The sequence below is a fragment of the Merops nubicus genome, unplaced genomic scaffold (genome assembly GCF_000691845.1).
Source record: "Merops nubicus isolate BGI_N331 unplaced genomic scaffold, ASM69184v1 scaffold4269, whole genome shotgun sequence".
NCBI classification, from domain to species: domain Eukaryota; kingdom Metazoa; phylum Chordata; class Aves; order Coraciiformes; family Meropidae; genus Merops; species Merops nubicus.
Window position 1 is genome coordinate 168,192 of NW_008632899.1, and position 12,679 is coordinate 180,870.

The window sequence follows — 12,679 nt, forward strand, 5'->3', positions numbered from 1 at the left end:
AACCTAAACTGTCAGATGGTGTGGGAATGATTTTTTCTCATTCCTAGATCTGTTCAGAAAACAACAAGAATCAGTTATTCACCAAGATGTGCTGAGAATCAGTTGATCTGGCTGCTCCTTTTTCCTCCTTGCTTGTAGAAACAGTCTCTTATTATAGTCCCTGCTCAGCATATTGACATCCAGCTATCACATGGAGCCAGAATGGATTTACTTTTATACAAAGAATGATTACAAGTAGCATAGATATTCAGGCAGTGGAACTCTGCTGGTAGAAATATTAATGGAAGCACTTGCACCCTGATTCCACAAGAGAGAGAAAATAAGATTTCTTGATTAGTCTCAGTGTACGTGGCAAACTACTACAGCTCCAAAAGCAAGTTTTGAATTGGTTTTTTGAACTGCATATGATAAACTTAGTATAACAAATCCAGTAAAGTAAATATTTACTTCTGAAACAAATTTATTAAAATAAATCTGAATTTGATTCTCAGTTGTTCAAAAGTGATGGGACCTTCAGAGGCCTTTGTGGACCTACTGTCTAATGAGATTTCTTTATTCTACCTAGTTTCAAACATGCTGGAAATGAAGAGACAACAGAGTGGTTATCCGTGTTCAGCAGATCACAGAAAGATATCTCGTCTTCTAGTGTAATTAATGTTGCTGTAAGTTCTGAAGAAGGGGCATTCATCAGCCCATGGCTTGAAGCAAAATATTTTTCACTGTCCTTTTTGGAGAGTTCATCCTTATTATATAACAAGCTGTGTCTATTGCTCATTTTTCTGCTAGCCAGAATACTGTTAATGCAAATGGGAACTTTGGGCTGGTAAGATTTTACTTTTTTTTTTCAAAATTACAAGCAGCAAGAAGTGAGATACTGTTGTGATAATAATCTGGGTAGAGTCCAGACTCTGTACGTGACCTGAAGTCAATGTGGTCTTTGTACTGATACCCAGAGCTGAGTAATGGCTCTGTAACATTTTTCCATCATTTTACATCACTAACTCTAAACAGAACAAAGCAATTGAAGGCACAGTTAAGTTTGTTCAATTGCTCCCGTTCTTGCTTTTTAAAAGAGGTGCTCACTTTTGAGTGATGAATTACATTTAGCAATACAGCTTGCATCTGCTAAATCCAGGTAACCATTGGCTGTGTTCCCTTTTGCATGTCCACATGCCAGCAGGGTAGATTCACTGCAAGGAAGGTGTGGATTAGTCATCCAAGATTCCAAAGATATTTTTCTGCATCCCTATCTGTTAATATATCCTACATTCCCATTTTCTGTCTGGAGAGCATAATTTATCAGGACTCAAAACTTGCACTAGCAGGGTATTTGAAAACTGTAGTAGGGAAGTGGAACAGTTTGTTGCTAATGTAGGGGGCCAGTAGTTAAGATTTATCTCAATATGGAGACAGTAGAGAGACAAAATCATTGATTAAAAAAGCATTGCATTTGCAGAACAATGAATTCCCATTTTGAAAATACACTCAGATCCTTGTCATAAATCCCATGGTTGACAAAAACTACATGGGAGATTGTGCTGGGCCCAAGACATTCTCCTCCCAAGTGAGCACCATTTGCTTTCACTCCTTCTGGGCCCAGGAATCTGCCACTGATTTCCTTGCAGTGGCCCAGCCCCAGGAGAAACAGGTGAGGAGCCCCAGCCTAACATGGGCACTGGTGGGCTTTACCTGTGTACTTATGATGGTCAAAGCCATTCTTCTGGGAGGTGAGAAACAAGCCTGAATGCCTTCTTTCTGCCCTTGTTTCCATATTTCCTCCATTTACCTTCTTTAAGGCTTCTGGAGACCCACAAACATCATGTTCATCAAGGTCTTCAAACAAACATTGTGCTTGCTAGGGACAGAACAATGCCAGTGTCTACCTTTGGGTCTTTCCATGGGTGATGCTTTATCTGTGTTTGACTTCTACATTATTTATTCTTCAGGGTGGGTATTGTCCTTAATTTTTGTGCCATGTACATTGTTGGCCATTTAACAAAGATTTAATAAAGAGAAGATACCTCACAGTGTTGTCGTGTGTCAAGAAGAATTAGCATACAAAAGAAACTTTGAGATCCTTTGTTCTACTATCCTTGTCAGAAACAGGCTGCAGAAATGGCAGCTTCTATTGAATAAGTCTGTTTCTTATGTAGATTTTGAATGGCCCAATTTTTCATCACTGTTAGTTTATTCATTAGTTTACATTTTCCTTGGCAGCATGGCCCTCAGAGTCATGGAGTAACCTGGATTCCATCTGGATCCATGTTGGAGTACTAAGGGATGCCATTAAGCAAGTTGTCCCCCGTTGATTGTATTGCTTAACAGCATTACCCCATTTCTTCTGCAGTGTGTACTACTCATGAAGTCATCACATTGTAAACCAATGAATGATGAAGAGCAGGATTTACACGTGATGAGCCAATAGGATTGGAATCAAGTGAAAGAAAAGAGGAACCCAAAATCTGACCAACAAAATTTGCTGTTCCTCCCTCCCTGCCTGCTGTGCATGAAGTGAATCTGCCTCAGGGAGGTCCTCAATCTTCCAGAGTCTTTGGTCTGAAGAAGCACTCCTGTTCTTCTGGAGTGAGTGCTGAAAATTTAAGACCTGAATGTCAGCTTCTTTCCCTTGTATATGCTGTCTGTGAAAATGGAGTGTCAGAGGATCCAGCTGGCAGAAAGCACAATGTATAATTCACTTTTAATCATGGGATTATGTGGATAAACAGTCTGCTGCCTAACAATGTTATTTTGTTAATCAGCTGTAATCTTAGTAGTATTAATAAGTCAGATCTACAGCCTTTGTGTTATCAGACTCCCAAATCAGGATAACAGTTGTCTGCATGCAGCACAGCTCTGTGCAGCACTCTAACTGGGATGCCCTGGACTCCTGTGATGCATAACATAGTGCTCATGAGTAGCCTCTTTACGGGCTTTGCAGGTGGTGTATGTGGATTTTACTGTATCTCCCACCTCTCCGTGCCCTTCTCTTGTAAATGACTTGCCAAGGTGTCACTGTTCATCAAGGATAATGGGCTGAACAATAGTTGGAAGCACAGTACAGCTCCTGGAGCTCTCCTGTGTAGACTTTTTCTCCAACAATTCAAGTGCTGCCAACATCATGCAAGGGCCTGCTGCTTCTGTCTTCTTCCCAGAAGACAAATGCTGGTTTGGTTTTAAGGTAGACCATGCCCAGCTGCCTCTTTGCCAGAAAATTGTTCAAGAAACTTGCCTTATAAATTAAAACTTAATTGGCTTTTCTGTATCCCTCCTTCAGGTTTACAGCACAGATTTGTTACTTACAAGGTAGTGTGGCTGTGGAAGGGAGAAATCTTAATGCTAAGCTATGATTAACATCATTCTATGAGACTCCAGTTAGAGAATTTTCAGCCTGTAAACAGGACCATTCTCATGACCTCAGGCTTCCATGGATTTCTCTTGATAACACCATCTAATCGGATTTAGAGTTTAATTAAACAGCTGTCACTTTGCTTCCTCATTCTGCCACAATTTAATGTTGAATTAGTTCCTAAATTAGTCATGGCCGAATGCTTGCCTTCCTACAACCGAGAGGTTGGATCAACATGAGGTTTGCTCTTCAGCTAAACTGAAGCAACTAAGGTTCATATTCTGTATTCTTGCTCTTTGCACAGAGCTCCCACTGACATCAGTGGAAGTTCCCTGTCTGAAACAGAGCTGGAATAAAATGTGAGATTCCTGCAGAGTCAGCCTTGTGTTACCTAACTTCAAATGACCAAATGTGAGCACATGCTTGTTCTCAGCTCTGGCTGGAATACATTTGCTTTGTGGATGTTATTTTCCCTTCTTAAAAATGTCCTGATTTTCCTGAAAACCAGTTCTGCCAAGTTTTCTGTGAAGCAGCACAATGACTGCAGCTGTGGAAGACAATGTTAGGGGGGCAAGACTGCTGCTAGTGGACTTTATCCAAATTAACCCTCATTAACCAAGACCAGAGTAGGAAACTTTAGGTTACTCTGAATCGTAGCATGAGCTTGAAGCAGGAGAGCTCTGAGGCTTCCTGTAGAGTGGTGATTCTTGCATCAAATCCTACACACTGGTCTTGCTGAACCCACGTCTCTGTGCAGTACAACGGCAAGTCTGACTCCCTCCCAGACTCCAGTCTCACTGGTTTTCTTTGAAATGCCAGTTAATTCTTTTCCTGATGTACTCAAACGTAATAGCAGATCTGTAACTGTGGGAGCTTGATGCAAGCACACAAAGAGGAGTTCCAACCCACCAGGCTGATAGCACTCACAGGTCTAGCCTGTGGGCTTCCTGATTAAATCTTTCTTCCCCCCCCTCCCAAATCAATAGTGCAGGGAGATGAATGAGAGATGGGAGCACCCCTTTGTCCTGACTAGTTGTACTTGGGTCACAACTTCTCAAGTGCTTACCTATAAAGGTGTGAAACCTGTCCAACCCTCTTTATTTATCTGGGGAAGGTGGATGAACAGTAGAAGTTGTTCCTGCTATGAAGATTTCACACCACACTTGCTGCATACATATGTTAGGAGAAAAGCTTTTTCTTTAACTGTAATAGGTATCGGGTTGTAACCTCAGGGCTTCTTGTCTGGAGTCACTGAAGCTTCTGAAGCCTTCCGTGTGGGAGGTACAATTCTGTGTCCTTGACACAGAACCTGATGGTTTAGATCCTTTGCAAAATATTTGGGAGGTTGAGCAAGCAAATGTAGTGCTGATTTGAGCTAGACTAGTACACAAGATATTATCTGGGCTGGAAAGAGCAGATGTTTTGTTAGTGGATATTGAGAATGCTGTGTTGGGTGAAGACATTTACTCAGTTCTATTTTTATGAGATCTTGAGGTTGAAGTTAAAAGTCAGCAGTAAATTTTTTAAGTAATTTCTTACGCACACAATTCAATGGTTTGCTTTTGAGTATCTCCTTTGATCAGAGCCTTATGTCTAAGCTCCAGAGTCTTCCTCTCTGACCATATAGAGGAAGAAAAAAAACAGTTCATTAATGTTATTGTTTGTTAATTAAATATGTTTAAGTAGTAATTATTTCCATCATATGCTGTATTCATTGAAGGTACGGCCTGGTAACAGGAAAGAACCATTCTAATCAGGTGTTTGTAGGTCTTTATACAAGGAAATCAACTGTGTCTCTGCAGAGCCAGATATCGCTGGGATTCAGACAGTTTGAGGCTTCCAAGGAAGCTCAGAGCTCAAATCTCCCTCCTGTGTCCATGAGAATTATATGAGTACTTCTCCATTTCGCCTTGCTTTTTTAGCTTTACAGAAACTTCTTTCCACCCTGGATATTGATACTTATAACTCATTGTCTCTCTGTTTTTTCAATTTACTTTACACTACTTTTCCCATTTTGATTTTATTGGGAACAAGTCCAAACATTCCTATCAGATGCTTTCAGGGTTTTTTTACCATGCAAAATAAATTTGATTTTAAAACTTTAGTGTGCTGCCTGCACAGAAAGTAGATTAGTTCTTGGGGGATTTTAAAAATTAAAGAATGTGGAAATGGCCAAGATATTGTGATTTTGAAAAGCGCCTACATTTTAAATGAGTTCTTAGTCTCTCTGAAGTTTTCTTAGTAATCTTGTTGGTATGTTCCCAAATTAGCCAGCAAACAGGATAATATATTGCATTTAGAAATTAAACGTAGAAATCACTGCCTATACCAGCTATCATATTTCCTGTTGTGATGTGAGAACAATTGTTTTCTTACTGTTGCTTGACATGCCCTTCAAGATTCAACTACTATTCCTGCTTGTCAGTGGGTAATCAAGGGTATTACAGGAGGTGGCAGAATGCAAGGGAAGCAGGTTTGGGTGCTGAGTCTGAGCCCCCTTGTCTGTGGTGCACGTTCAGAGTACTCAGGGCTGTGGGACAAACAGACAGTTCTATTTAAGCTCCTTTTATTTTTATGAGTTTCACTTCAGCTTTTGAGGAGTCTTGGACCATAGATCCTTTCATACATTATTTAGAGTTTTCTGCCTAACAACTTGTGTGTGGGTGCAGACAATGGGTCTGTTCTTTGGCTCCTTGGGGCAATATAAAGGAAACAGAGGAGGCAGAAGTTGTGCCATGAGGCTACTCCATATACAGGGGCATAGGACACACAAAAAGACAACAGAATCAAGACTTGGGGTTTTTTTAATATTGTAGTTGAATTGCATAAGGCACTTACAGGCTGAATTAAAGGAAGTGACAGGTTTGAAAATTGCTTTTAACAGAGTGTGGAATATATTAATTGCTTTTACTTCAGTATTTCTTAATCTGTGTCATACCAATGAGTTATGACTGCTTTCAGTGGAGATCAAATATGAAGGTTCCCATCTCTGCTCAAAGCAGAGCTAGCAGCAGTAACTAGGTGGCTACCAGTTGCCTCAAATGCTGAGGATTTCTAAGGACTGTACTATGAAGCCACTGGATAGTATCTCCAATATGTTTCCATCTCCCTTATGCACATTGTGAATTTGAAACTCCTGAAGTTCATATCGGGCTACAGAGAAGGGATGTAAAATTTCAGTAGCCCTTTATCATGCCAGATGATGCCTTTTACAGTTTTTGAGGCAGATTCATCTCTGAAGTAATTAAAATAAATTAATTCAAATGCACACTACTTCCTTTAATGAAACCATTAGCAAAGGGCAGAATACTGAGGTTTCTAATTGCTCATAATGTACCAGTAGCCAAATTTTCTGTCTTCTCTCCAGAAAGGTCTTGGTAAGTTTGAAAAGGTTTTTTAACCTTTGTAATAATGGCTTTATACCAAAGCCATTGAAGAGTTCAAATACACCAATAATAACCTATTGGAAAGAGAGAAACAGAAGTGACAGATTATTAGTTAACAATTGGTCCATAAGTCCTGCTCTATACAGCAGTGTAGAAAGCAGGAATATCACTCACGTTTGCCTGTCAGGCTTTTCCATTTTAAAGGTATAGATCATTTTCTTTTGTCCACTGAAGAAGGATGATATTATTTGGGATGAATGAAGCAGAACAGGGTTATTTTAGATTTAAATTGTAATATAAGTTATTGTGGTATCATTCAATTTTGAAAAAATGGAGACTACTAAGATACAGGGGTGGAGGGAACCACAAGAGGTCATCTGCTCCCTTTCCTCTTCTACCTGACTCAAAGAAGTATGTTCATTCTGGATGATATATAACCTGTTCTTCAGAGATCTCTTAGGCTAGACTGTGCATTTTCTTCTGCCCCAGACAACCTGTTCCATCAATTCTCTATCATTATTTTTATAATAAAGATTGCCTTAACGTCAAACAAATCTTCCTTGTTGCAGTTTAAGCCCATTACCTCAAGCTCTGTCCATGAACATGGAGAATATTTTATTCTTCCTCATTTTTGGAAGACTTTTATGTGCATGGAGACAGTAGTCATCTCTCCCTATAATCCTTTTTGGTCTAAACAATCCAAATTCTTCCAGTCATTCCTCATGAATCTTACTTGCTAGTCTTTTATTTATTCTTCTTCCTTTTTTTATTTCTTTTAAGTTGAAAAAGTTTTTTCTTGTCAGTATAGTTCTCAAAATCAGACATAGTCCCTTAGCTGAAGCCTTGCTAGTGCAGGGTAGGAGTACCTCACATCTTAGAGGTGATGCTCCTCTTTATACAGTTTCCTGCAGGAGGGATCTTTGGTGTTTCTTAACCACAGCAGCATGCAATTGCTGACGTGCTCAGTTTGTGGTCTGCTATTGAATCTTTTCTCTCCTGTAGTCCCTAAATCTTGACACCTGTATTTATAGGATTAGTTGTTCCTACAGAAAAGCAGCAACTTGTATTTAACTTTATTGCATCCAATTTTTTTTTAAGCCTGTTGCAAATACTGGATTTTAATCCTGTCTGTGCTGTTCTTGTGAGGCTGTGGTGTAGAGCTTAGCTCTGAGAGCTTAGCTGCAGCCGTGGCTGGTGGATGATGGAGTTCCTCTGCTGCTTATGGCACAGAAGTTTCACCTCATTGCATAATCAGGCCTTTGGTTTTATCTTCTTGGCAGCAGTGCAGGGCTTGCTTCTTTTTTTGTTTCCTGTGTATATGAGTTTCTGATTTGTCTTGAACTTCATAAATTACCATTAAATGCAAATATGGGTAAATCCCCAAGCCACAGAGTATGTTTTATATCTGAAACTCATTTCTATTTATGGGATTTCTCTGAAGCTGTCCCTTTAAATTAGATTTCTCTATCAGGAATACATATCAGTTGCTAAGGAAAAACTGGATCTGAGCAGAATTATTTCAAAGCAGAGCTGAGATAGCCTGAAAAGATGTCCTGTCATTTCCACAAATTCTCTTGCTGCTCTTTTGCCCTGCAGTCCTTAGTTCACAGTGTTTAACACTCAGAGTCACAAAAAATAAGGCTTTAAGGGATCGAGACAAAAGATTAATTTCAAAGGACATACAGCACTTGCAGTAGCCAAATAAACAATGAAAATATGTTGAACCTGATTTTTGGTGAACCTGTATGAGTTACTCAATGCTTGTTCCTGTGGAAGTCTAAAGACAGAAGAGTAGTTAGGTTTTTATGGAGTTGTTTTCACAGATGTTGAGATCTGCTTCTTTCACATCTGTTTCTGGATTTAACAAGATGCCAATACATGGAAATAAGTACTTTTGAAACAAAATTTTCAAGTATGGATGACAGAAGTTAAGAAGTTAAGTTCTGTTGCTCAAAAATGCCCAGTACCTGGCAGAATTTGTATGGGGGCTGTCTGGAGGTGGTCTCTGCCTTTGAAATTCAGGAATTCCTGAGAATGGCCTTAGACTTTCCAATAACGTTGTTTATAAATCTGTCTCTGATTTACTGCATTGAGTAACTTTGTTTTCATATATGCAGTAGGACTTATTTAGGGGTTTTACTTTTCTAGAACAGCCAACATTCTTTTCTTAACAGGTGGGTTTTTTAAGTAAGTTTGATGGGATTTCTTACGAGAGCTGTAGGAGAACCTTAGAAATAACAACTTGTAAGATGAAAAGAAAATCTGACCTAGATATAAAACTCACTAAACTTGAATTGAAAACAGTACCAACTGTATTGGTGCCCCAGTGTCCTACTGTTGACCATCAGTGGCTGCAGTCCTCATGACTTTGGTGCTGAGGATTTTGCTGAATATTTTATTCACTTTATAGAATTGGAGGTTGAAAAGCTGGAGAAAATTTTAAAGTTCTTCCTGCATGGGAATCTTTGGAATACAACGGTGTTGAAACAGTTCAGGAGTTAGAAGCATTAGCTTAGTTGATGGTGCATTGTAAGGCTGTTTTTTTATATGCCACGATTCAAGTTCAGACTTTACGTTTTCTCGTTGTTTTCCCTGCAGTTAATGGCATCACTACTTCTGGATTCCTTACACTGCTTCACTGGCCATTAATTAAATAGTCTTGAAACAGTTCCAGATACAGAGTTCACCGAGAGGCCCCATCTTTTCAATGGATTAGATTCAAAGAGCAATATTTTTTCCTTCTGAGGCTTTGTGTCCTGTCCCGAAAACTGCCAGTCAAATCTAGTTTAGTGAAAACTGAACTCATATTTTGAAAGGTAAATATTGGAAAAAGTTCCACATACTTGAGAAATAGTCACTTGCTCACTATTTCACAGTGTGCACTGCAGCTGACTGGGTTTATTTAGCAGATAAAATATAATCAGAGTTTTATCACATTTTACCAAGTTGCACCAATTTGAAGATGAGATGAGATGAGATCATTAGCCTCTTCGAACCAATGCATCTTTCTTGAGTCCAGCTGAAGAGCTGATGCCTGCCTTTTGGAGGTCTCTTTAGCTGTGCTTTGTTTTGGGTACAGGACACGGAGATTCTGAACACCGCCATCCTCACGGGAAGAACGGTGGCAGTGCCCATCAAAGTGGTCTCCATCGAGGAGAACAGTGCTGTGACAGACATCTCTGAATCAGTGGAGTGCAAATCCTCTGATGAAGACGTCATTAAAGTAAGTTCATGCCATGTATTGTCTTGTAAAATTTCATGTCTTTTTATACGCAAAAGGTTGATAGGCTGGGAACAACCACTAAATGAACTCCTGCCAATTAATTGTACTGCTGTTTCAAAAGCATAAGGCAAGAGATTTTTAAGAAAATAATTATGTGTAGTGGTACAGCCATCAGACTGAGTTTCAGCAGAATTTCAGTGTTTCATTTTTATGTGTGTCCTAATTTTAAAATGTCTTGGTAACGTCACCTCAAATCCTCTGTTGCACAGAGTTCATTCAGTGCAAAACCAGCTCTGTGGTTAGCACTGCCTCTCCAGATGTTTCTTATCACCTTTCTAGCTGTGAGTTTCATCTCCACAGCTGCACCAGTGGAATGGACTGGATGCAATGCAAAGTCATCCTGGTCGACTTCACATTCGGCTGGGAGCTGTTTGGAATGAACAGTTTGATTCTGCACAGAAGTGGCTAGAAAACATTCACATGACTGGTCCATCAGCTTAGCACTAGCAGCTGACTGTCACAGCCTAACAAACACCAGTGGGGCAGTGTTATTGTCTTAAGGCACCACAGCTATTTCTGCTGTGGATGTGTAGGCAAAGCCCTGAAGGAAATGCACAGCAGTGGAGGAGGCAGTGCAGAGACAACGCTCTGCGTGGATCCCGTTCCACCTCCCACACAGGACCTCCGTGGCCTTTCAGCAAGGGTGGTTTTACCCTGGGGCTATAAGCTCTTGAATAGGGATTTTATTCTGTTGTGTGATTTTACAGCATATAGCACGGTGGGTTTTAGTGTCTTTAGGTGTTTTTAACGTGTTGTCAGCTCTCCTGGATGTATAGTGTACAAATAGTACTGCTGCAGTGTTACGTAGTACAGTCAGTTCAGTTTGTAGATTCATGGAAAGCAATAAAGCCCTGTGAACTTGCAGGATCCAACAGTTTTCTGCACTGTTGAATTTATGTAGAAGCATTTATTACAACAGTAACCAAGTAGGTGGGAAAAATAGTCACACTTTGAACTAATGAAGCTGTTGTAGAAGACTTTTACAGAAAGCTTTCTGCTTTCAGTGAATCCTTTAGAGACAAACAAATCTCTCCAGTTTCCTGGGGCTTGAAGTGCACTGTTATATCAAATGCTTTACAGTGTTTTTAATCTCAAAGAATTAACTGTTAACCATTTTCCTATGAAAATGACCTTATTGGAAACCACATTGCTGAGTAATAAAAATTCAAGATAGTATTCACAAATTAAAAAAGTAAATTCAGAAAAAGACTACTTTGAGATCATCCAGATGAGTCGTCTTGTTTAAATAGCTTACAATATTTCTCCTAGTAAGTCCAGTCCCACAGGGATTTCTTCTTTCCAGCAGTGAAAATGGCCAGTGTTAAGTTCTTCCATTCAGAGGAAGACTCAGATCAGGGGAAAAAATTGTATCTCTGATGGGCATTTGTTATAGATCACTAGATGATGCATAGAAAATGACAGCACAATAATTGCCCAAATAAGAATCTCTCTGCAGAAATGGCTTCTGAGTTTTATAGCTTTGAAGCATATTGATCAAGGAGAAATGAAATTCCCAAATCTTACAAAAAAAGAGTGTTCTCACTGTAATTGCAGCACAGCCTGGACTATTGCAGCTCTCTAACAATTTGGAAAGAACGTTTTCTTGAAGCACTGTGTCCTTTTATTAGCACTTGGGACCCCGCTGTGCTCTTCTCTTATTTTCTACAGAAATAATTTATCTCCACTAAAAGGGTTTCTTAAAATGAAGCCTGTTTGCACCATCAGAACGTTGTCAAGTGGCTTCTAGAAGCCTCCCTGTCTAGCCACTCAGAAGGTGAAGTGAAACAAATAACTGGAGGCTAACACACAGTGTTTATTGGAATCAGGTAGAGAAATTTTTCAGGTGTAATTTCTTCCCTTTCAGAAATGTTTTTAAATTGCTCAGATGAATAGAGAAACTATCTTCTGTGTATTTAGAAATATATGCAGGAACTCTGGAGGAATGCATCTGTGACGTGAGTGCTAACTGCTACAAAACACACAGCTACAAACAGGGTTCAATGAAGAGTTTTGGCAAAAAAAAAAAGTTTTATCATCTTATAATAAAGGAAGAAGGGCTTTTTTATTTCATCTAGAATGTTCCAGTTTCCAGGAACATTCTTTCAATGGGAAAATGAAGTTTAGGGTTCAAGTCAAATTGACATGTTCATATTGGTTGTGATTTTTAGAGCACTCAGAAAGCTTCACATGGTGCACAAAGGCCTTTCATCCTTGATTAATTTTGAAATTTCCCATCAAGCTTTTATGTTAAACCTTTGGCTATAGCATTTTCCTCTGTAAAATACTCTTATAAAGACCTTGCTGGGAGTAACCTGTCTTCTAAAAAAACAAAGTCCTGTTCATCATAAATTTTATGTATTGGGAAAGGATCATGATTTCTTTAACAAAGAACAAGTGCATGTGTTTGCAGCTCGTGCTCCTGAGCATCCCTGTCATAGCAGAACCAAAACGTGTTCACAGGTATGAAAGCCTCTAGAGTAATTTAAACCACAAACTAAGGAAATAAAGAAGTTCTTGACAAGGGCTAGATGTGTTATCATTTGGAGGTTCACACAGCTATTTTTGTTTGATTTCAGTTGCGTGGAATTTCTGATAACTTTGGATTCAGGCAAATATAAACAAGTTAGACTAGAAGTTGAAGATGATTGGTGCCCATTAGCATGT

The 12,679-nt window shown here is 39.3% G+C and overlaps 1 protein-coding gene across 1 annotated transcript in view; it reads left to right on the top strand.

The window, feature by feature from the left end:
* The window catches only part of TMEM132C (transmembrane protein 132C), a gene marked incomplete at its 3' end in the record, with an annotated part of 154,374 nt that overhangs the window by 118,421 nt on the left and 23,274 nt on the right, over positions 1-12,679 (top strand). Inside the window, exon 5 of the mRNA XM_008948036.1 lies at positions 9,812-9,955. Coding sequence (XP_008946284.1) covers positions 9,812-9,955 — 144 coding nt within the window. The remainder of the gene's footprint in view (positions 1-9,811; positions 9,956-12,679) is intronic.